At 43.0% G+C, this 26,313-nt stretch overlaps 1 protein-coding gene across 3 annotated transcripts in view; it reads right to left on the bottom strand.

The window, feature by feature from the left end:
* LOC140717056 (uncharacterized) overlaps positions 1–26,313 on the bottom strand; it is a 55,949-nt gene that overhangs the window by 18,733 nt on the left and 10,903 nt on the right. For all 3 annotated transcript variants that reach the window (XR_012096436.1, XM_073030241.1, XM_073030249.1), the window contains exons 2-4: positions 10,435–10,692; positions 8,645–8,755; positions 4,771–4,851 (exon numbers count right to left, since the gene is read on the bottom strand). Coding sequence is in view for 2 of the 3 variants with exons in the window: in XM_073030241.1 (XP_072886342.1) it covers positions 4,771–4,851; positions 8,645–8,755; positions 10,435–10,692 (450 nt within the window). In the remaining variant the exon portion in view is untranslated. The remainder of the gene's footprint in view (positions 1–4,770; positions 4,852–8,644; positions 8,756–10,434; positions 10,693–26,313) is intronic.

The raw sequence follows: 26,313 nt of genomic DNA, 5'->3' as shown, positions 1-26,313 counted from the left end.
AGTGGTGGAAACAGATACAATAGGGTCTTTTAAGAGACACTTAGATAGGTCCACGGAGCTTAAAAAACATAGCGGGCTATGTGCTAGGGAAATATTCAGCTGTTTCTAGAGTAGGGTACGTTGTCGGCAAAACATTGTGGGCCGAAGGGCCTGTAATGTGCTGTAGATTTTTATGTTCTTTGTTAATAAATAGTCGATACTTATTCTAACAAAGAACATGACCATACACTGCCCGACTCTATTCCACCTGCCATTTCTTTGCCTATTTTCCTAGTATGTCCAACTCCTTCTGTAGCCTCTCTACTTCCTCAAAACTACCTGCTCCACCACCTACCTTCATATTGTCAGCAAACTTTGCAGCAAAGTTATCAATTCTAAAATCCAAGTCAGTGACATATAACGTAGAAAGAAACGGTCTCAACACAGACCCCTGTGGAACAGCACTAATCACAAACAGCCAGCTAGAAAAGGATCCCTTTATTCCCACTCTTTGCCTCCTGCCAATCACCCACTGCTCCATCCATGCTAGCATCTTTCCAGTAATACCATGGGCTTGTAGCTTGTTAAGCAGCCTCATATGTGGTGCCTTGTCAGAGGCCTTCTGAAAATCCAAGAACACAACATCAACCAATTCTCCTTTGTCTATCCTGCTTGTCACTTCTTCAAAGAATTCCAACAGATTTGTCAGGAAAGATTTTCCCTTGAGGAAACTCCGGCTTATTTTATCATATGGCTCCAAGTACCCTGAGTATCCTTAATAATCAACTCTAACATTTTCCCAACCACTGAGGTCAGACTAACTGGCCTATAATTTCCTTTCTTCTGCCTCTCTCTTTTCTTGAACAGTGGAGTGACATTTGCAATTTTCCAGTCTTCCAGAACCATTTGTGAATCTAGTGATTCTTAAACGCTCATTGTTAATGTCTCCACAACATCTTAAGCCACCTCTTTCAGAACCATAGGATGTTCACATCTGGTCCAGGTGACTTATCTACCCTCAAGTCTTTCAGTTTCCCAATAACCTTCTCTCTACTTATAGTAACTTCACACACTTCATGACCCCTGACACCTGGAACTTCCACCATACATGTCGTGTCTTCCACAATGAAGGCTGATGCAAAATACATGTCCAGTTCGTCCACCATTTACTTGTCCCCCATTTTACCTCACCAGCATTGTTTTCCAGTGGTCTGTTATACACTCTTGCCTGTCTTTTACACTTCATGTATCTGAAGAAACTGTAGGTATCTTCTTTAATATCATGGGCCAGCTTACTTTCATATTCCATCTTAAAAGTCCTTCTTAATGACATGTTTTGTTGCCTTCTGTTGGTTTTTAGAAGCTTCCCAAATCCTCTAATTTCCCACTAAATTTTCCTCTATTATATGCCCTCTCTTTGGCTTTTATGTTGGCTTTGACTTTTCTTGTTAGCCGTGGTTATGTCATCATTCCTTTAGAATGGTTCTTCTTCTTTGTGATGCATATATCCTGTGCCTTCTGAATTGCGTCCAAAAAATTTCCAGCCATTGCTGCTCTGCCATCATTCCTGCCATTGTTCTTTACCAATCGATTGTGGCCAACTCCTCTCACAGGCATCTGTAATTCCCTTTACTGCACTGTAAAACTGATACACCTGACTTTAGCTTCTCCTCAGATTTCAAAGTGAATTCCATCATATTATGATCACTTTCCCCTAAGGGTTCTTCTAACTTAAGCTCTTTAACCAATTCTGCTTCATTGCACGACACCTAATCCAGAATATCTGATCCTCTAGCGGGCTCAGCCACGAGCTGCTCTAAAACGCATTCCAGAAATTCGCCCTCTTGGATTCCAGCACCAACCCGATTTTCCCAATCTACCTGCATATTGAAGTCCCCCATGACAACTGTAACATTGATCTTTTGTATGCATTTTCTATCTTGCATTGTAATTTGTAAGTCCATCCATACTACTGTTTGGGGGTCTCATGTATACAACTCCCATCAGGGTCTTTTTAGCCTTGCAGTTCCTTAGCTCTATCCACAATGATTTAACACCTTCTAATCCCCGTCACCTCTTTCTAATGATTTGATTTCATGTTTTTAACCAATAGAGCAATGCCACCCCCTGTGCCTTCCTGCCTGTCCTTTTGAAACAATGTGTGTCCTTGCTCCCAGCTATAATCTTGCAGCCATGATTCATGAATGCTTTCAACATCACACCTGCTAATCTATAACTGTGCTGCAAGTTCATCAACCTTATTCCGTGTACTGCATGCATTCAAATACAACACCTTCAGTCCTGTATTCAACCTTTTCGATTCTGTCCACCTTTATTGTTGCAACTCATCCAATTAACTGCAATTTTGCCCGGTCAGCATCCTCTCCTCATGACACATTGCCTTTGTCTGTAAACCATTTTCAGCACCATTATCTGCCTTTCCTGCTATACTTCTTGCATTGAAATATATGTTGCTCAGGGCACTAGTCACATCATGCTCAACCTTGTGATTCCTAACTTTGAGGTCTTACCTACATCTGCCTCCACTACCTCTCCACTAACTGTTCTGACAGTCTGGTTCCCATCCCCCTGTAATGCTAGTTTAAACTCCACCATGCAGCGAACCTTCCTGCTAGGATGATAGTCCCCGTCCAGTTCAGGTGCAAACCGACCTTGGAAGAGAGCCCAATGATCCAAAAATCTTATACCCTCCCTCCTACACTAACCCTTAGCCACATATTAAACTGTATAATCTTCCATGATCTGGCCTCACGAGCACATAGCATGGGTAGCAGTCCTGAGATCACAACCCTGGAGGTTCTGCCCTTTAACTTAGTACCTAATTGCCTGACCTCCCTGTGCAGAACCTTGTCACTCATCCTACCCATGTAATTGATACCTACATGGACCAAGACTGTTCACCCTCCCACTTAATGAGGTAGTGTTTTGTGCCCAGGTTGGATCAGTCAATGTGCATGCCAAGAAACTCTGTGCTCTTCACACTCTCGACGGCAGAGCCATTGATATGCAATGGAGGGTGGTCAACCTGCGCCTTCTTCAAGTCCACAATCATCTTTTTCTCTCGTCCATATTAAGACTCAGGTGGTTGTTCTTACACCATTTGACAAGCCTTTCTACACCCCTCTCTAACTGCAAATTCATCATTGTTGCTGACGAGGGCAACCACCGTTGTATCGACAACAATCTTGATGAGGTGCTTTGAGCTGGATCTGGCAGTGCAGTCATGAGTCACACGATATTATAATACTTTTTCTGGTAAACTCGGTCCGTTTAAAGGACGGATGTAAAAACAGAAGCAGGTGATCTTAAAGTGAATACAGGAACTGGAGCCCTAGAGTGTGAAAGGGAGCATCGAAATGGACTCAGGTCAATGGATGGGGAGTATGGGAACCAGAGTCCATGAATGGGTGACAGCACAGGAAATGGAACCCCTCTGAATGGAAAGTGAGCACTCACACTCGAGCCCTAGTGGGTGGATGGGAAAATAAGTGACCTTCACCTGTTGAGTTCATTGCCAAAACATTGGGATTTCTGAATTAGATAGGGATAACTGGATCTTTACTGCAATCAGGGTGTTTTGTGTGTACTCAAAGACGTAATCATTCTATTGACTCTCTAATGGCAAATAATGCATCTGTCAAAGGACCATTCACATGTTATACATTAATACTTCTTGACTCTCGCTACTTAAACACTTGCACAATTTGGTGCCTATTCAGTATACAGTCAAACAGGAAACATCTGCTCTATTATTGCTTCATAATTTATGATCTTGCAAAAGAAGATCACTTGTCACTCGTAACCGTAGAAGATTTTGAATCCACAGTTTGGTTTAATTTCCTTTCTTCTAACAGACTTTTATCTCCATTGCTTAAAATAGGGTTGGTTTCATTTCCATCACACTTTCAGGCTGTTTATCTGTAGCCACATAGCTACAATTACTGTTGAGGCATTCGGGCAGATGGGTCTTGTCAGCCATAGTTGGCAGCTCATCTAAAAGGAAGATTCTGATCTCAAACCTCTGCTGCCTTGCAGCTATACCCACTCATGGCGGATAAACCCTGAGGGAAAAATCCGGAGCTGGAGTCCTTAAGGTGGTCCACATTGAGTCCAACGCTGACTGGCAACTCCTGCAATACTGTTGATATCAAACTCTATCGGTCTCTGCTGTTCCTTTGGGTTCATCAGATGCGTGGAGAGAGAGTTGTACATTGGCAGCAGATTGCTCTCCACATCACACTACCTAGGCCTGCATATCTAGACAGCTAGACAGCAACATCTATGGTCGATCTTGACCAACAGAGGCCTCACTCATTCCCTGTTGAAACAAGATCCATTGATGCGCATGTTTAGATTTCTCCTCACATTGGGCCTTCTACCGTGGGGTTATGGGAGGAAATCAGAGTTCCTGAGGGGAAACATATTCAGTCCCAGGGAGATTGTACAATCAGAACTCAGGAAACACCAAAAGGTCAGGACTGAACCTGGTTCTCTGGAACTATGAGGCAGCAGTACTTATGTCAGCCAGTGACTTTGTGGCTCTTTTTGAGCGGTGACCAAACTCTGAAACAGACGCTCTAGATTCTCCTCCCTCATGCCTTCAACACAAAACTCCTCTTGAATAACTAATGAGCCAGTGAGATCGAAGACAGATTTCTACTTCAATTCTATTAGTTCACACAGGCTGATCATCCATAACTTTAATGTGGATATTATTTCTAAACGTCCTTGAGATAATGAAGTGACAGGGTTCACTATTTGTGGATTTACCTTTAATCCCGATCCATGAGGCAAGTGCAACAAAGGTAGCAGCAAGAGACAGAACTCTGAAAATCATCAAGCTCAAAGACGCTGTGGAGATACAATAAAAAACAGTTCAAATCCACTGTCACTCAAGGGGACCTACTCTTTTGCTCAAAGGCCATTTAATGCCCCCTTTGGCCGTCATAATGGTTTTTTAATTGCTCTTGTAGTTTCTCCATAAACCTCAAATCTCATAATAACAATTTGATAACAACCTGATAAAATGCCTCCTCTTTCTGTCGCTCCTCTCTCTTTCTTCCACTCACCAAGACTGCTTCCTGCAGTCGGCTGTTGTTTCCCTTTCAGCAGCTGCATCCAGTCCATCTTTACCAGGTTCTGCCTCATACTACTGAAATCAGCCCTCGACTGATTTATCTCTAATTCAACCTTCTCCATTTTCATGACTAAAGTTTATTCATTTGAGATCACTATTGACTAAAGTTTGCTTTATAGAAACTTCCACTAAAGTAAGGTCAAGTACACCCCTGCCCCTGGTAGGAATTTCTACAGACTACTTTAAAAACTCTTCCTGGACACATTTAACAAATTCAACCCCGTCTAGGTCCCTTACACCAAAACAATCTCAGTCAAATATGAGGAAGTTATTGCCAGGAACAAGTGTTCGTCATACAGATGATGGTTACTATAAAGTTATTTTTGCTACAGTAATCTACTATGTTTAAAATGTATATTGTTCTCCCAGTCCGAGAACAATGAGAATGGTAATCAGTCTCGGGTGCAACATCCAATAACATCCATTCGACAATGGAACCAGTTGCATTACCTTGGATAAGAACAGCATGTGTGAATGCATACAGGCATGGCACATTGTTCTGATCAGAAATATTTTCTCTGTTCTGTTCTCTGCAGGTAGGACTGATGGAATATTTAGAATAGAAACACAGACACACATTTTCAATGAAGGTCAAGGATGCCAGGTAGTTCAATGAACTGAGTCCAAAGACCATAGTAGCAGCAGGTCCAAGGAAATCCACCACTTCACTAGGTCTTTAAAGTATTATCCATCTTTAAGAGACTACTAGACAGGTATATGGATGAATTTAAGGTGGGGGGTTATAAGGGAGGCAGGGTTTGAGGGTCGGCACAACATTGTGGGCCGAAGGGCCTGTAATGTGCTGTACTATTCTATGTTCTATGTTCTATAAACACCATTGAGAGGGTACTCCTGAATGCCTTTTTTCTTTCACTATTTCCACCACGCCGCTTCAAGCTTCCCTTGTTTTAGTAACACACCCAAAGAGCTGGAGGAACTCAGCAGATCAGACTGAGGAATAAGCATGTTTCGGGCTGAGAGCCTTCTTTAGGACTGGAGAGGAAAGTGAAAAAAGCCAGAATAAGGTGGGTGGTCAGGGGAAGGAGTACAAACTGGCAGGTGATAGGTGAAACTCGGTGAGGGGAAAGGTGGGTGTGTGGGTGAAGTTGATGAAGTAAGAAGCTGAGAGGTAATAGGAGGAAGAAGTAAAGGACTAAAGAGGAGGAATCAAATAGGAGAGGACACTGGATTAGGGAAGGAGATAAGGCATGAGAGGGAGGTGACAGACAGGAGAGAAGGGGTGAAAGAGGAACCAGAATGGGGAAAATAAAATCGAGAGGGAGAGGGGGGAAAATTACCCGAAGTTAGAGAATGGATGTTTGTGCCATCTGTTTGGACGCTCATTACATCTTCCAGCCATCACCCCCAGCTTTTTACTTCTTCCCTTCCCCCCCCCACACACACACCCATCTTCTTTCTCACCTGGTTTCACCCACCACCTGCCAGTTTGTACTCCTTCCCCTCCCCCCACTTTCTTATTCTGCTTTCTTCCCCCTTTCTTTCCAGTTCTGATGAAGGGTAGGTGATCAAGGTTTCTAAAGCAGAGCTTCGCACCAGTTTCTCTGAGTCGGATGGTGACCAATCAGCAAGAGGAATTCATTAGACTGGGTGATAAAAGTAACGCAAGTGTAAGCTCAGCGGCCATTCCGAGTGTGCCCGTTTCAGAGCGGCTTTGGCTCCTCGGGCTTGGGCAAGGGAACGTATCCAGTAAGTTTTCCTCCTCCTGTTCTTATTTGTTCATTCCTCATCGATTAGGACATAGTAGTGTAGTGACAATGGCTCTGGGGGCAGTGTTTTGTACTGTGTGTGAAATGTGGGAAGTCAGGAGAACTCAAGTCTCCCAGATAACCACATCTGCACCAGGTGCACTGAGCTCAGAAAATGTATTTAGAGGAACAGGAACCACAGCTCAATGACCTTCAACTCACAAGGGAGAATGAGGAAGTGATGGACAGGAGCTACAGGCAGGTAGTCACTCCTAGACTACAGGAGCTAGGTAACTGAGTGGCAGATGGAATACAGCGTTGGGAAATGTATAATAATGCATTGTGGGAAAAGGAACAATAGTTCGGACTATTATCTAAATGGGGAGAAGGTTCAAACATCAGAGGGACTTGGGGGTCCTCATGTAAGAATCCTAGAAGGTTAATTTACAGGTTGAATTTGTGGTAAAGGCAGCAAATGCAATGCTGGCATTTATTTCAAGGGGAATAGAATATAAAAGAACAGGATAATGCGGAGGCCTTTTAAGACACTAGTCAGGCCGCACTTGGAGTATTGTTAACAGTTTGTCCCCATACCTCAAACAGCATGTGTTGTCATTGGAGAGAGTCCAGAGGAGATTCATGAGGATGATTACAGTATTGAAGGTGTTAACATATCAGGAGCGTTTGGCAGCTTTGGAAGTGTACTGACTGGAATTTGGCAAAATGCGGGAGGATCTCACTGAAATCTACCAAACGTTCAAAGGGCTAGAGAGGCTGGATGCGGAGAGGGTGTTTCCTGTGGTTGGGGTACTCAGAACTAGAAGACACTGCCTCAAAATGGAGAACAGCAGTAAGGAGGATGTTTTTTAGCCAGAGATATCAAGTCTGTGAAATGCTCTGCCACAGACTCTGGTGGAGGTCAAGTCCGTGCATATATTTAAAGTGGAATTACAAGCAGCTTCTTTCATGCAATATACAACTAGTCATAGGTATCATGTCCCTTTGATGTCCATGAATTTTATTTTTAGTTCATGTTTGGGACAAGGCTAATGATAAGACATGAACTTGTATATCCTGAAATGTGCAGTGTTACAACTGTCAATGACACGTTTGATCTGTGCAAAAGTAGAAATTTTTCCACAGGAACTGTATGACAGTGTCTTCTACCGACACTATTATAGATGGATGCATCCACCACTGGAAGACCAGTAAGGACAAACTCATTACTTGTATCAGAACCATTTTAACAGCTATGTGTTTCAGGACTTGGCAGTTCATCCATGATGGTAATAGGCAGCCATCTTTGGTGGACAGTAAACTTGTCAAGTTTGGAGGTTTGAGTGCTTCAATGGCCCAGAGAGGTATGTTGCCTGGAATCTGGGCTTTGTGCATTGACTCTTGGTAGAGTCACCCATGCCAAACTGGTCAAAGGGAAGAGGCCAGACTAAGAGTAGTCCATCGGTTCTCCAGGTTCAGGGGTTCAGCTCAGGGCCAACAACACTGAATGGTCAAAAAAAATTTACAGAAACAGCAATCAAGTTTCCTATATCTGTGTGCGACTGTATTCCTGATATCCAACCGGATTTCCATGACTGACAGTAGTGAAAACCGAGAGGAAGCTACTGGCACAGTCAAGCCAGTCCTGAACACCACCAATATCGAGACCAAAAGAAGATGGCCAAGGACAGACAGACATGGAGGTCATTCATTGCTGCCTTAAATTCCAGAGGTGTAACAGGCACAAACTAACTTTGGTGACAGATATTGATATTTCCCAACATTTTCAACATTTGACGCATACCTCGCTTCTTCTCCAAACACCGCAGAAGCAATGATCCACCAAGACATACCAAAGAAACTACCAGCCCTGAGATCGATGCAGTAATAATTATAGAGTCTTCACTGGAAATACCTGCAATTAAAACACTTACATAATAAATTACACATTACTGGCAAAAATGACCAGAAGTGCCCCTACATCAGTCACAACCCAACTGTTGTGTTGAAGTTCTTTAGGCAGTGAACATGCCAGTCCTGCTTGGATCTGGTTTTCAAGTTTCAAACCCATAATGATTGATTTTTTTCTTTTTTGCCCAGGTGAATTACTGTCAGAAACAGTTGCCATTCAAAGCAAGAATGGGTGGTGCACATGATATTCTGTAACACCTGCATTAATAATATTCCATGCACTTAGTTTCATAGTGGGTTGAGTCAATAAATCAATAGGTATTAAAAAAAACTTAACAGCATCTTTGAAATTCCAATATGTTCCAAAAAGTTCCCAGGTGATAGAATACCTTAAATGCAGTCACTCTCGCAATGTCAGAACAAAATCAGAACTCAGAGAAGTTCAATGTGAAAAAAACAGAGAATCAACTTTGTGACTATTGGTTGAGTTAAGCACCTCCCCTCTCTTCTGAAATGAGTGGACTGGTTCTCCACCCAAGCAAAACGAACAGGATCTCAATGAAGCATTCATTCTCAGAGAACACTTTGTTAGCCCTCCTGCAGGTTTTATCTGGGATTGTGTGCTGAAGGGATTACAATGAAATCTGAAACCCCAACCTGTAATTCAGAGCTGAGAATGCCACCACCTAAGGCAGATCTGACACCAAGGAAAAGACACTACAGATTGTCAGCAAATTACAAAATAGAACTGTGGGCATTTCACCCATTGGGAACAGGTCTCAATGACTGAGAATAAATTGTCAGTTGATGGAAAGTGGCTGAGAGTGACTCTTGAATCACACTGCAAACCTGGTGGGTAGGAAAGGCCCTTTCCCATGCTTTGTGAATCCATGAGTTAAGTGGTTGGCGGCTGTGGACCAGCAAGAGAAACATTTGGATCAGAAACCGACTGGAATTCATAAACTGCAGTGTTGTAAAATCAATGAACACTGTCTCACTCAATCCTGAGTGAAGGGCGCTGAGTAGGCTACGGTCAATTATGGAAAACCCTGAACATCCTCTACATAGCACCATCCAGAGACAGAGAAGCAGTTTCAGCGACAGGTTACTATCGATGCAATGCTCCTCAGACAGGATGAAGAGGTCAATACTCCCCAATGCCATTAGGCTTTACAATTCAACTGCCAGGACTTAAGAACTTTTTTTTTTAAAGCTATTATTAATGCTTTTTGAGTTAGTGATTTAGATGCATATCATATTATTACTGAGTTAAGTATTGTATGTAATTAGTTTTTGCTACAACAAGTGTATGGGACATTGGAAAAAATGTTGAATTTCCCCATGGGGATGAATAAAGTATCTATCTATCTATCTATCTATCTATCTATCTATCTATCTATCAATCCATGTCACAGAACAGCCCAGGCTCCACCAACCCCAGTAAAGAGTTTCCCCTGATACTTCCTCTTTCTGAGTGACAACTAATTAAAGATCCTGTTTCCCAGTCAGAAGTTACCCTTCCTCACCCTGTCAAAGCCCTTTTTAAGTCACAGTAACAATTCCATTAAATCTGCTGTGTGCTGTCCTTGATACAGTGCGATATAAACAAGATGCATTGCAAAGTTCACAAAGATCATAACGTTTGCTCTCAAGAGGACATCTACATCCATAAATGAAGCTTACCTGGGAGATTTATGGTGTAATTTGCCTGGGGAGAGCTGACAGGATTGGTAGCAACACAGGTGTATGTTCCACATTCACCTGTCAAGTCCGTCAAGATAACAAGGCTTCTGTTTCCATTAGTTAGCCAGTGATGCTGGGAGATTTTCCCTCCATTTCTCAGCCATTCATATTTCTGAGGATTTCCATCAACCTCACAGGTGAGTTGGATGGTGTAACCAAGGGCACTATAGCTCCTTATCAAAGTTTTTGACAGCTCATCTAGAGGAAAAAATATTAATAAATTGTAATATTTCATTCTTCACTTCCAATTAGCTCTCATTGGTTGAGATAAGAAGATTTGTGCATTTAGAAATAATGATTGCTCATCCACAGATCTAACTAAAAATGGTCATTCCCAACAAATGTACTGTTATTTTAACTAGATGACAGTTAATAAGATGTTGAGGTCCTGAACGAGTGGAATTAGTGAACTGGATCACAATTTAAAAAAATATTTCCAAAATGGCTCATCACTTTCTCAGTAATGCATGGCATTATGTTGTATTGGGTGCAGGAGAATCAATAATGTGTTTGCAACAAACTCAAACATTCAAAGTATAATTATTATCAAAGACTGTATAAATTATACAACCTTGCGATTCATCTGCTTACAGGCAAACATAAAACAAGAAACATTAAAGAACCCAATTTTTTAAAAAGGCCAATACCCATGTGCAGAGAAAGAAGGAAAAATAAACAAAGCAGACAAACAATAAAGCCATCATCAGCATTCAGAACAAAATGAGTCCACAAACCCGGAGCCCGGAGCAGTCGGAGTAGGCCCATAAGCCTAGTCTCAGTTCATCACACAATGGGGCAAATTGGCACAAGTTCACAGACACCAAGCCTGGAGCAGCTGGGCCCACGCTAACCATTTCTAAATCGGCCTGGTGCTTCGATAGATCCAACCTCATTCCCAGTTTAAATGGATGGGATCTGAGACAACTCGACTTTAAATATTCTCTGCTCTCTCGAACTCTGACTTCATCTCAAATATGCCTCGACTATGCTCCGATGCCATCTCTCACCCATATGCCGCAACCCTCTGATCAGTCTGATCTTTGATCTTCTCTTCATTGTTTGTGGTGATTGTATACCACAATTTTCCACACAAAAATTGTTTATTAATAGAATATTTTGTCATATTACTGGCTTTGAAAACTGCCAGCAAGTTCTCGCCCACCTTCAGTAGCGCCATTTTAAACTGGAATTTAACAGGGTCAGTAGAGTAGTGGAGCTACTAGGACTTGATGTTTCACTCCCAATGATAAAGTCGGCACTCTCGATGTTGGCAGTAGGCTTGGAGTGGTGATGAGGAGGGTAGTTATGTCATTGGGGTCATCAGGTGGGCACCCTCCTTCTTTGACATTTCATTGATAAGCCTATGACGTCTCCAGAGGGGTCAACGGTGCTACCTGGCGTCCCAGATAAACACCCCCCTCAGTTGCGTACCCTCCTGTCTTCATCTTACAGCCCAGTTGTTGTCTTTCCTTTTAATCCAAATCCAGGGTTAAATTGCTCATTGAAATAATACTTTTTTCTCAGAGTCCTTTCTGTCATTGCTACCAGGTGAATAAACGCATGTCTGAGCACTGACAGCCAACTCTCTCTATACTAAATTCTGATATTAAACTAATGCAATAATATGACTGACAGAGCTAAAGTTTAAAAACTGCAGCTTGTTCTTTGGGAATGCTGTTTACATATAAATATCTTTAAAATTCGAACTTTGCTTTCCCCAGTAAAGATAGCTGATGCCAGGTTACTTGGTCTATTGGCACACAGTGAGTGCGGACAGTGAGGGTGCTGCACCCCCTCGATCACAGCAAGGTTTTGGCCTCAAGCCTGTCTGCAGCCATCCAGGAGAGAGGCATCTGAGTTGGTGCTGCTCTCCAGTGTTCGCTCAGCAGAAGACGAGCAGTATACTGTTCGACTAGACTGCTGCAACGTTCATGGACTCAGGGACTTGAACTATATATATTTTCTCTCTTTGTGACTGTATTTTACTGCTATCTTATATGTACCTTGTGCTGTGTGTGACTGTGGGTGCTGTGTTTTGCACCTTGTCCCTGGAGTAACACCATTTCATTTGGCTGTATTCATGTATGACTGAACGACAAATGAACTTGAATGTACAGTGTACGTCCTCCATGTTGCTGTGACAATACTTGTTAACCCATGGAGAAAGTGATATAAAATCAGGGCTGTTGTACAGCTCAGAATTGTTGAGGTTTAAGTTGTGGAAGCATCATGGAATGGGAACAAGGGTAGAGGGACAGTGCAGGGTTGATACTGAGGCAAAGGTTGTGGAAATTTGATTAATGGGGGAAAGTGGAACTTAATTGTACATGCGACAGAATTAAGACTGCGGTCATGACAGGGCATCAGTATTTTGGTCTTGTTAACTGATTTAAAGAAGGAGAGGACAATGGACAATGGACTCCTGGTCAGATCAGCCCTCGATCAGGAGCACAATGCAGTCAAAGATGCTATCCTCTAATTACTGAACAAAGCTGACTACCATTTGGATAAGCAAGGCAGCACTGCTTTTTGAATTCAAGTACCTTCAGTACCATACAGCCCTCATTGCTGGGGGAAAGCTCCATTCAATGCAAAGTGGCACTTCCATTGTATATTGGATATGGACTACCTGACTGGCAGACCTGTTAGTGCAGCTTCAGAGCTGTGTGTCAGACCTGGCTGTTAACAGCACTGGAGCCCCACAGGGGACTGTATTGGCTCCCTTCCTCTTTGCCCCGTATACCTCGGACTTTAGATAAAACACTGAGTCACGTCCTCTGCAGAAATTATCTGATGACTCAGCAATGGCTGTATTAAGGCAGGACAGGAGGATGAATAAAGGACTCTGGTGGTGGACTTTGTTAAGTAGTGCAAGCTAAATCATCTGCAGCTAAACAAAGGAGATGGTGATGGACTTTAAGCAGACCAAGCCTGCACTGCCCCGTTACTATTGTCAGTGAGGACGTGGATGTGGTGGGGACCTACAATTACCTGGGGCTACACCTAGATGTCAGTCTTGAATGGAGCATCAACAGAGGCTGTTGGCAAGGGCCAGAGTCACCTTACTTCCTGAGGAGACTGAGGTCCTTTGGAGTATACAGGCCTCTTCTTCACATGTTCTACCAGTCTCTTGTCAAGAGTGCAATCTTCTGTGCAGTGGTGCGATGGGACAATGGCATCAACAGGGATGATGCCAACAGATTCAATAAACTGATTAGAAAGGCTGGGTCTGTTTTAGGAGTCCAACTGGACACACTGGAGGCTGTGGTAGAACAAAGGATCCAAAGGAAAACAGAAAATCCTGGCAATTCTGAACAACGTATCTCACCCTCTGCATGCCACCTTGGCTGAAGAGAGGAGCATTTTCAGTAATGGACTGAGACAACTGCACTGCTCCAAAGAGCACTATATGAGGTCATTCTTACCCTTGGCCATTAGGGTCTATAATGAGACAACCTATAGCCGGGGAAGTGATGACCTCTTGTGTTAGACTGTTTAAGGTAACTTATTTTTAATTTATTCTTCTTACTTCTCCTCTACTATTGTACATCTGTGCACTTATAATGCTACTGTGACACTGTAATTACCTCTGGGATCAATAATTATATATCTATTGAAAAGCGTCTATGATAAGCACTTGCTGTTAGACTGGACAGTGCCTTCGTGCATCAACTCCAACTTCAGCAACACGGTCCATACCAATTCCAGCTCCTCCAGTTTCTCCACCAATGAGCAACTCACTGATGCCAAATACACTGCTTTGCATTCCTTTGGACCACATCTACGAGGCCAAGAGTGGGATCTTGATGTCTGGGCAGCCCAGGATCTCCATATTTATCGCCCAGGTCTGTGTCCCGGACCAGGCACATCCATTGTCTACTTAGACAGGCGAAGCCATGATTGTGCTAATATGATGAACTGATAGGTAAGGTTTTGGGCCTACGGTTTCAGATCTGAGGACTCATTTTTGGTTTGGAATGCTGTTTGCTTCAGTTGTTTGTATGATATTTCCTCTCTTTTCTCTTTCATTTGTGCATCAAGTGCTGGTCTTTTATTTCTTAAATTGGGTTCTTTTGGGTTTCTAGCTTTGTGGCTCCCTGCGAGCAAGCAAATTTCAAGCTTGTATAATTTGTACATTCTTTGATAATAAATGTTCTTGAATCTTGTCAGCCATTTAGGAGCTCAACCCAAATCCTATTCCTGCATTACCTAAAAGTTTTCCCACTTAAGTGGACACACAAACCTGTATTATTGTTTAATGCAGGTCGGCTGTACTGAACTTGCAGAGTAAAATACAAAACCCACAAACTAATGGCAGCTAACGTTGAATAAAACAAATCAACTTGAACTGACTTTTAAAACGAACACCTTACAACTTTGGACTGAGGCTACAGCTGCTCCTGGCAACCAAAGGATAAAGAACTGATTTCCCACACTGAGGGTTTAGCTGGGTAAAGTAACACCTTTTACAGAATGAGAATAGAATTAGTGACTGAAAGCACGGAAACATGATCAGATGAATCTAATCTGTAAAAACAGCCAGTCAGTAATTATTGGGCTTCTTTCAGGCTGAAGATTTAGGAACAGAAATGTAAGAATGACTGAAAGCTCTTTGTAATTTCAACTCGAGAGGAACAAGTATGGACCTGAATTAGCTAATTGCATTCATACGATATCATAATATGCACAGCTGGCACGAATACTGCATACACAACATTGGCTGAAAGAAATGAGGCTTAAAATCTATTCTAGTGATGCAAGCATTTACCTTCATATGCCTTCTGATAGCAGGTTGAATCACGCAAAGGGAAATGGGCTATAACATTGCCCAAAAAAAGGGTAAATCCCAAGACTGGAAATATTTCAGAATTCAGCAGAGGGCCAGGAAGGAAAGGGAAAGTAGAACACCAGAGTGGCCTAGAGAGAAGCACTTGGTACAACTGAGGAATTAAAAGGGCTAAAACCTAACTGACTTATTGGCAGCTTGACAAGTACTACTGTGAGAATTATTTATGAACAAAGAAGTCTTGGTTGCATGAGAAAGCTGCTCTGTCTACCCTTATCAAAGTACATTTGTGATAACTTGCTAATAAACAGTATGCACTTGTAAGTAAACTGTATTGGACTATTATTCCCTGGGTCTGAACCTGAAGGCCTCTGGTAGAGAGGCAGATCGACATCTTGGCACAGCAGCGAGCAGGGTCCCAATATGTGGTAGACCCCTCGCCAAAACTGAATAAGTAGACAAACCTGGGGTGAATCAGAGACGAATGGGCCCAGAAGGTAAGCTTTAACCTTGGTTCCTCTCTGCTCTCTGACGACTCTGTTTGTTCCCTCATTTTGGTGGGGAAAATCCACAGACGGGACCCAAAGGGAACAGAAAGGATGGGCGGTTCAAGTCCCCCAGAATAGTAAGTCAAGACAGGTGGTTCGAATCCCCTGGAATACGATGGGTGTGCACTGAGACAAACATTGTTCCAATTGTCTAAACATTTGGGAAGAGACAATTGTCCTACAGGAGGTACATTTGATTTCAATTTAGTACGGCAGGCGGAATAGGGAATATGGAAAGGGAAGGCAGGGAAAGAGTAGGGTTTCCTGATTGGCTATGGCGACAAGAGGCAAAACTATAAGACTGCTGACATAAGTTCAATTGTTGGACCAATAACACTAAGCAAAGAGGGATAAGCGTACATGATAAGAGAGGCAATCCTAGGAGTTAGCAAGAGTTGAGAGTGATTTGTGAAGAATGGGATAAGGGAGACAAAGGAGACGGGGGAAGAAATTGTACCAGAGACAAACCACACTCACCTTGGAAAAAAGAATGAAAGGAAAAGGGAAACAGAAAATAAAAATAATTCTGGGGTAACCTGCCTCTATCTAGGCACACCAACCAATTCCGAAGACGATACTGATGAATATTGGGAAATGGGTAAGGTGACCTAATGATCCCACTGTACTATCCACAGCTGCCTCGGTGCCTGTTTTACCACGATCAGGTTCCTCACCCCCATATGGTTCTCGCCCTGTTGACTCTGTCGCAAACTCGGCAGTCATTGCATCACCACCGACCGATGTAGTTCCTCCAGAACAGTTGGGAAGCTCAATGCCTGTTTCTGACAGCACGCGCAGTCAGACTGGACCCCTGAACAAGGGCCATTGGTTTTAGCAGGACCGATACAGTCTCAACATCAATTGCCAATGAGGACCATTCCTAACCCCGAAGCCGGAGTGGTGGGACAAGTACCTACGATGCAAATCCATAAGCCCTGGACCCCTTCCGAACTCTGTGGTACACTGAAAGCCGCCCCTGACAGAAAGGTCGACCCCCAAGGGTTCTGTAATTATTTAAGAACTGTCCTGACTACTTATTCCGTTAACTCCCGAGATTTGTTCCCTCTGGCTAAGGCTGCCCTTACTCCAATTGATCGGACACGATTCACCACTCGGCTCGGACATGGCCACTACGACCAGTTAATCGCGACCTAGCAAACCGAACCCCGGATGATTGAAGATATTGGACGCCTTGTCCCATTTTCTGACCCCCTCCCCATAGATGCAACTAAGTTCCAGTGTAAACCCAGGAAAGGTGAGAGCCCTGACGATTTCCTAGAATGCTTTAATGCCATTTATTCAGCACGATTGGGAGATCTGCTGAACACAGCAGGGAACCAGTCCCCACAGTACTGTGTTCTCCTCCTCCAAGCCCCTTCCCCACCAGAAAGGTGGCCGACAGGGTTAAAGTCAACAATATGAACTGGCTAGAATCCACTGAAGCTTCAGAAAGCCATTTAAAATTAGTTAGTAGTTCACAAAGACAAAGTATTTCTTGGAAAGCTATAAATCATATAAAGACGTTCATTATTTATCATTGTAGTTGTATTAACAATGTGGCCTTGTCAGAAAGAAGTGTCGTAGTTCAGTCTTACAAAACAAACCACAGAAGCCATCTGAAGGGGAAAAAGTTCATTTAAATTTTAGTACATAACATTGCATTCAGTGGCGAGAGCAATCTTCCATATTTTAATATTTGTTTCCTTTCCTTGTGAGGAAAGTTGATTTTTGATTTTGTCCAATTCTGAACAAATATAATGACACTACATTAAACATTTTTAAAAAATTTAATGTGTTAGTTTGTCAGAAAAAAATTATTTGTATTTAAAAGGTTTTGTTATCAAGTGCGGCACCAATGTAGTACAGATCTTAATAGACCAGAAGGTACTAGATTCAGCTCTTGACCTGTGCTAATTAACCCCCATTGTTAATACACCACGCCGACTGAGATGTGTAAATTCCTGGGCCTTGTCAATTTCCATCGCACTAGATAGGAGGTTCTTCGCCCAGAGAACCCCCTTCTCCATTTTCCCCCTGTTCTACTGCGAACCCAGCCACCTTTTCAGAATGCCCACCTGAGTGTCTAGATTCATCCCCATGACTGCAACAATAAATCACCAATTGACAGAAGTCCGACCTGACATGACTGACATCTCCCTTGTTAACCCGGACTTAGTCTTCCACGTAGACGGAAGCTCCTTTGTAGACAACCAAGGCCAGCGCCATGCAGGCTATGCTGTTGTTTCCAACATAGAAACCGTGGAGTCCGCTTCCTTTCTTTCTCCTCACTTGGCGCAGCAAAATGAACACTTTGCACTCACTAGAGCATGCATCCAGCCACTGGAAAATCGGCCAATATTTTTACAGACTCTAGATATGCCTTTGGGGTCGTTCATGACTTCAGACAACTTTGGATAGCAGGAGGATACGTCACTTCCTCTGGTATGCCCATCACTAATATAATTTACATCGACTACCACCATCTGTCTTCCCTCACAATTGGCCATTAGTAAATGCTCGGCACACACGAACGGTACCACTGAGATTGACCATGGAAACAACAGAGCGGACTCAGCTGCGAAATAAACTGCCCTTATTAGAGCACTGACATTTCCCCAAATGACAAATTGCCAGGGAAAAACTGAATCCCCCATTTCCAAAACAAAGGGTATGCCTGGAATTAAGGTTTTACAGAGAGACACCTCTGGAAAAGAGAAAGCCTCCTGGAAATCGGCTGCATGTTTTTACTCTGACCGAACACCTCTGGGTTACCTTGTCTGTCCTGCGTACCTGAAGCTATACTGGGCCATACTGTAGATTCTGTACATAACAACACTCAACCTGGCAAGGAGGGAATGGCAAGGCAACGTTTGGAATCATGGTGGAGCCCGGACCCGGAGAAAAGTAGTAGAGAATGTTGCACGACGATGTCTGATATGCCGAGAACATAATCCAGGAAAAGACACCCCATGCCCAAAGAGATATACCCCATTACCAAGGTATCCTTTCTGTAACTGCAACTTGATTTTAACAAATTACCGTGCGTGCACTGTTATAAGTACTGTCTTCTAATTCTTGATGCTTTTAGTAGATGGATTGAAGCATAACTCACTGCAGATAACAAAGCAGATTCCGTGGTGCGTATTTTGGTGAAAAAAATCATTCCCAGATTCGGGAAACCAGAGCAAATTGCATCTGACAACGGCCCTCATTTTGTGGGCGACAGTGATACCCAACTATGCCAGGCTCTGGGTATTAAACAGACATTCCATTGCCCCACAGACCTTAGGCCACCGACCTGATTTAAGTGGCTAATAGGATGCTGAAAAGCAAATTGGCTGAACTAGGACAAGAAATGGGTCAAAATTGGCTCAAAGGGCTACCGATAGTCTTGTTCCAGATGACAACTCATTAGCAGACCAAACATGATCTGTTGGCAGCCGAAATTGTATATGGCAGACCGTTAAGAACCCCATGGAAGGCTACCTTGCCCACCCCAAAATTACCTGAGATGGACCTGAATCAAATGTCAAATGAAATTATAGGGTGTATCCTGCACTAACCAAATCTCTCCAGGTTTTTCATTCGCAGGTGAAGGAAGCTCACCGGGAAGAAGAAGAAATGGAAAATGAACATCGATTTTGCCCAGGAAACTTTATTCTCATAAAGAGCCATCTTAGAAAGAAGCTTGAGCCTCACTGGAAAGGACCCCACCAAGTGTTACTGACCACTCCCACGGCTGTCAAACTACAAGGACTTCCAAAATGGACATATCTGGGACATGACAAATGTGTGCATTCATCACTAAGCTATTACTGTCTATACTTGTAATCTTAAGCACTTGTAGTAACCGAGCCATACACCTTCCTGTCGCTTTGCTATGGTTAAGCTGGGAAAGCTAACTCATCTGCCTGCTGGGTGTGTGCAGCGATTCCTTCCCATGGGAAGACAGAGGTTCCCCTAATAGCCGTTCTGCTGAGCAGTGAACAACGATCAGTCTGTGCTTTTCTGACGACACTCAGACTAGCGAGGCCCAGAATTGCACCAGTGATGCGAATGGAGACTGTGGGTGCGACTGCTTTAATGGTTGGTACACTCATCTCCCTGGAAAAAGCCATCTAATGGGGAGGTCAGACATCATGGCCCTCCACCACTGTCAGATCGACCAACCAGCGAATACTATCTGCTACTGTAATTTCAAAGGTAAGGGGACTTGGTTTCCGAGTAATAGCACCTGTGCCATTTATACAACGGCTGAACCACCATGCCCCCTGAACGGAACTCAATGGATTTGCAGAGAAAAGGCCTACTTGTGGCTCCCAGGAGACACAGCTTGCTGATGGGACACCCAAGAAGAGAGATGGGGTGCTGCTTTTTGGCTTACCTTGTGCCCCATGTGGGAATGCTGAACACCCTGGACTAGCACCCTTCCCTCCTACGGCAAAAGCGAGGAATCTCACAACCAGAGTGCTTCTGGATGATAGCTTTCCCTTCCTACAGTGCGGCCCACAATTCCAGGGAAATCATCAACCTGGCCGCCGTTTTAGAGATGGCCAGTAGTACCACTGGTACTATTGAATGGTGTCCAGGATCAGGTGAGGGCCATCACCACTGAAATGATGGCGCTACGACAGATGGTTTTGCTGAACTGAATGGCCCTCAATTTTGTTCTGGCTGAAAAAGGAGGTGCATGTTCTGTTATAGGACAAGAGTTCTGCACCTACATCCCAGATGAGTCAGAGAACATTACCTCTCTCTCCATTCACATTCAAAAAGGAGATAAATAAAATCCAGAAAACCAGGGCCGACCAACATTGTTTTACCCCAAAAGTGGGATTGTGGCTCTTCAGTGGCATCCTAACAGGATGGAGCGGTATACTGCTACATTATGCTATCATCATTGCACTTTTCTGATGTTTCGGGCCCATTGTCAGCTAGCGCTTTTGCCCTACACCCACAGGGATATTTATACAAGGAGTCCCCTAGAAGGAAGGGGTTCTAAGAGAGACTGAGGTGCAAATGATGAGAATGCAGAATTAGATGACACAGAAAGCCCTTTGGCTCATCCCAAGGATTACTATCCTCCTTCTAACATGAATATGAAAATTAATATGTACAACAACCCTGACATTGATAATCCTCATTGTCATAGAATGACAAAAGGAGGGAATGAGGAATTATATGCAGAATTAAAAGGGCTAAAACCTAACTGACTTATTGGCAGCTTGACAAGTTGTGCTGTGAGAATAACGTATGAACATTCAAGTGTTTGTTGCATGAGAAAGTTGCTCTGTCTACCCTTATCAAAGTAGGTATGTGATAAAAAATGTATATCAGCAGCCCAGACAGTACTCGGGGGCTCACTTGGGTTGCAGATTTTCCCAAACTCTGTGAGTGGGGCTCTGTAGTTCAACTGAGTGACACAAGCTTGCTAATAAACAGTATATACTTTTAAATAAACTGTGTTTGACAATTATTCCCTGGGTCTGAACCTATAGGCCTCTAGTAGAGTGGCAGATCGACACAATTATGCAAGTAATTCTGCTGTACAATATTTTTCAGAACACTAGTTGGATACTACACGATTAATGAAGTCAGGAAGACTCTTTGTATTATGCAGGCTGAATTTTGTGATCGGTATTGATCAGAAACTCGAGATGCAGTTAAGAGTTAATTTGGAAAGTGAGAAGCAGAAGGAAAGGTAATGTACATGTAACCTCTCCGCAGTAACCAGACACAAATGACTGTTAAAAGGTCAGGTTCTGCTTTTACTGCTGACATATTAGGGAACTGAACAGAACATTTTCATAAGGTAACACATTCTTTAGTAATAAAATAACTCACTTAATTTTGAAAAACCTGTTGGGGGGAATAACTTTGTTATTGTAAGTCTAAAGCTCTCCAGCTACTACTTCCCTCCCCCCACCCCCGCTTTTCCCATTGGCATAACTTTTTTTTAATACCATGATTTTCTGTAAAACAGGAATTCTTCAGAACACAACTATCATATTACAGCTGAACTATCTTACAGCCACCAATGAGTGGCAGGAATGAACTTTATCCATGTTGTGTAACTATGAACATAGAGCCCATAACATCAGAACACTGTACTAACAATAAGGCATTTTCAGGATACAATCTGTTACCAGTGGGGTTCACGGATATCACAATCACCCTCTCTCTGCAGCAGTCAGAATTACACATCTTCTTCAAAAGGATATCTATCACACCAGTGCCCAAGAGCACGGTGAGCTGCCTCTACAACTGTCACCTGGGAACACTCACATCTACTGTGATGAAGTGCTTTAAGGAGGTTGGTCTTGGCTAGAATTACCTCCTGCCTGAGCAAGGACCTGGACCCACTGCAATTTGCCTATCACCACAATATGTCCAGAGCAGATGCAGTCTCACTGGCTCTCCACTTGGCTCTGCGTCACCTGGACAAAAGTAACACCTACGTCAGGATGTTGCTTATTGATTACAGCTCAACATTCAACACAATCATATATTTTATTCATTGAGATACAGCACAGTGTAGGTCCTTCAGACCCTTTGAGCCACAATGCATTTAATTTAACCCTAGATTAATCAAAGGACAATTTACAATGACAAAACTAATCTATAAACCGGTACGTTTTTGGACAGTGGAAGGAAACCAGAGCACTTGGAGGAAACCCACACAGTCACAGGGAGAACATACAATCCCCTTACGGACTGCAGTGAGAATTGAACGTTGGTCATCTGTACCGTAAACTGTTGTGCTAACCACTATGCTACCATGCTGCCCATACCCTCAGTTCTAATCAACAAGCTGCAATACACGAGGGGTTCTGTAACTCCATCTGCAAGTGTGTCCTTTACTTCTTCATCTGAGAGATCACAGTCCATGTGAATTGGTAATTAAATCTCCAGCTCACAGACAATCAACATAGGTGTACTTCAAGGATGAGTGCTTAGCCCACTGTTCCACTCTCTCTACACCCACAAATGCCATCTATAAATTAACTGATGATACCACTGTTGGCAGAATATCAGATGATGATGAGGTGGTGTACAGGAGTGAGATAAATCAGCTGGCTGAGTGGTGTCACAATGACAACCTTGTGCTCAATGCCAGGAAGACCAAGAAATTGACTGTGGACTTCAGGAAGGGGAACTGTTGACAATACTCAAAGTGCGGCTAGACTAGTGTCTTAAAAAGCCCAGCATTATCTCCTTGCTTTTACATTCTATTCCCCTTGAAATAAAAACCAAAATTGCATTGGCCTTTTTTCCGCACAGACTCAATCTGTAAATTCACATTCAGGGAGGCTTGCACGAAGACTCCTAAGTCCCTCTACATCTTTGATGTTTGAATTTTCTCCCCATTTAGATAATAGTCAGCACTATTGTTCACTTTACCAAAATGCATTATCATACATTTCCCAACACTTTATTCCATCTGCTACTTCTTCACCTATTCTTCCAATTTGTTTAAGTCCTACTGCAATGGATTGCTTCCTCAGCACTACCTACCCCTCTACCTATCTTTGTATCAGCCTCAAATTTTGCCTCAAAACTATCAATTCCATTATCTAAATCATTGAAAGCCAATGTGAAAGGTAGCGTGGTGAACTACATATACCTGTCTGGACACGCCCCCCCCCCCCCCCACTGACTGCTCCTGTGGCTCCTCCCACAGACCCCTGTATAAAGGCCATTGGATGCACTGCTCCTCCCTCAGTCTCCAGGATGTTGTGTGGTGGGCTCTAGCTGCTGACGGTGCTTTCTTCCAGCTAATAAAAGCCTACCTTGACTCACGTCTCTGAGAGTTATTGATGGTGCATCAGGTAGTGGTCTCAATACTGACCCCTGAGGAACACCACTCGTCACTGGCAGGCAACCAGAAAAAGCCCCTTTATTCCCACTTGCTGCCTTTTGCCTGTCAGCCATTCCTCTATCCATGCCAGTATCTTATTTGTAATGCCATAGATTTTACCTTGTTAAGCAGCCTCAGTCCAAGTAAATGACATCCACTGCCTCTCCTTTGTCCACCCTGCTTGGTACTTCCTCGAAGAACTCTAACAGATTTGTCAGGCAAGATTTCTCTTTACAGAAACCATGCTGACTTTGACTTATTTTATCAATTGTCTCCAAGTACCCCGAAACCTCATCCTTAATAGTAGACTCCAGTACTTTCCCAACTGCCGACCTTAGGCTAACTGGCCTAAAATTTCCTTTATTTTGCCTTCCTCTCTGCTTAAAGAGTGGACTGACATTTGCAATTTTCAAGTCCTCTGACACTATGCCAGAATCAAGTAATTCTTGAAAAATTATGACCAATGCATCCATATCTCTTCAGCAATCTCTCTCAGGACTCTAGGATGTCATCCATCTAGTCCAGGAGACTTATCCACCTCAGTATCTTTCAGTTTGCCTAGCACTTTTTCCATTATAATAGCAATGGCACTCGCTCCTGCTCCCTAATACTCACAGACCTCTGGCCCACTGGTAGTGTCTTCCACAGTAAGGACAGATGCAAAGTACTCAGTATGTTAGTCTTCCATTTCTCTGTCACCCATTATAACACCGATTATGCACCAATTGTGATCTGGACAGCTAAGAGAAAGAAGGCAGCACACAAGTCCAGGAACAAAGATTAAAAGGGGAAAGATTTGCGGGAACTCGCCCACAACAGGAGCACCAATTGTGTGTTGGAGAACAGGGAAGGCTCAGGAATAAAAGGAAGACACTGCCTAGCGGAGCGGTCAGCAAAGGAGTGCTCATCGACAGAGTGGTCTGAGTCAGAGTGGTAAAGCCTTGGCTCTTTCAGGCTTTGGCGAGGTAAGTGGGTAAGTGGACTTTGGTTTTCCTTGCATTTTTTGAGGAATACGGAGCATGTCTGTAGGGTTAGTGCTTTGCTCTGGGAGTCTTGGGAAATTTCCAGTCTCCCAGCTGGCCACATCTACACCAGGTGCACAGAGAAGCAGCTCCTGAGAGACCGTGTTAGGGATCTGGAGCTGTGGCTCGATGACCTACAGCTTTTTAGGGAGTGAGTAGGAGATAGATAGGTGCTACCGGGTGTTGGGCACCCTGAGGCTGCAGGAGTTAGACAAGTGGGTGACTGTCAGGGAAGGGAAAAGAAGAGCTCAGATGGTACAGAGCATCCCTGTGGTCATCCCCCTCAGTAATTGTTATTTTATTTTGGATGCTGTTGAGGGGAATGACCTGACAGAAGGGAGAGAAAAAGAGGAACACGGTAGTCTTATGGCATTCCATAGTGAAGGGAACAGAGAAGAGGTTCTCTCAGCCTGTTAGAGATACCTGCATGGCGTGTTGCCTCCCAGGTGCCAGGGTACAGGATGTCTTGGATCAGGTGTAGAATATTCTGAAGGGAGAGGGTGAACAGCCAGAAGTCCTGGTACACATTGATATCAATGACATAGGTAGTGAAATTTTACCCCTTACTAAAGGAGACTATAGTCAATGTCGATTAGTAACTCAATTTAGATGACCAATAAATGGTATAAAGTATTTAGGTATAAGAGTTGATAACAATATAAAGAATTTATATAAATTTAATTATTTACCATTATTGAAATAAATTCAAGAAGACCTTGATAATTGGATAATGTTACCAATAACATTAGTAGGTAGAGTCAATGCTGTAAAAATGAATATATTTCCTAGATTACAGTATTTATTTCAAACATTGCCAATACAACTGCTGCAGAAGTTTTTTCAAGAGTTAAATAAATGTGTGAGGAAATTTCATTGGAAAGGTAAGATGTCAAGAATATTGTTTGAAAAATTGACATGGAAATTTGACCTAGGAGGGTTACAACTGACAAACTTTAAGAATTATTATAAAGCAAATCAACTTAGATTTATTGCATCTTTTTTGATGAAGAAAACCCAGCATGGATTAGAATAGAGTTAGATAAGATAGGAGAAAATATACCAGAAGATTTTATATATAAGTGGGAATCTAAATGGATACAGGAAAAGAAAGAATCCCTTATATTAAAACACTTGATTGATTTATGGAATAAGACAAACGGTGATGATGAGATAAAGAAATCTTTATTAGCAAAGAGACCTCTAATTCAAAATAGACTTATTCCTTTTACAATGATAACCAACTTTTATATAACTGGAATCAAAAAGGGATTAGACATATAGGAGATTGTTTTGAAGAATGGACTGAAATGGACATCGATATGGTGAGAAATGGACTGCCTCTCACGAGCCTGTGACAACTTCGGATTTACAATCAGCACCAAAAAGACCAGAGTTATGTACCAGCCCCCACCCGGAAAGCCCTACCAGGAACCACACATCACAGTAAAGGGGCAGAAGCTACTGGCAGTCGACAGCTTTACTTATCTGGGCAGTACTCTATCACGAGCGGTGAACATAGATGCAGAGATCAGCAACAGAATTGCCAAAGCCAGTGCCGCCTTTGGGAGAGTGGAGAGGACTCAGCCTTACCATCAAGCTGAAGGT

This window comes from Hemitrygon akajei, chromosome 2, assembly GCF_048418815.1.
Source record: "Hemitrygon akajei chromosome 2, sHemAka1.3, whole genome shotgun sequence".
Taxonomy (NCBI): Eukaryota; Metazoa; Chordata; class Chondrichthyes; order Myliobatiformes; family Dasyatidae; genus Hemitrygon; species Hemitrygon akajei.
Note: the sequence above shows the minus strand (reverse complement) of the source record. Positions and strands in the feature narration are given on the sequence as shown.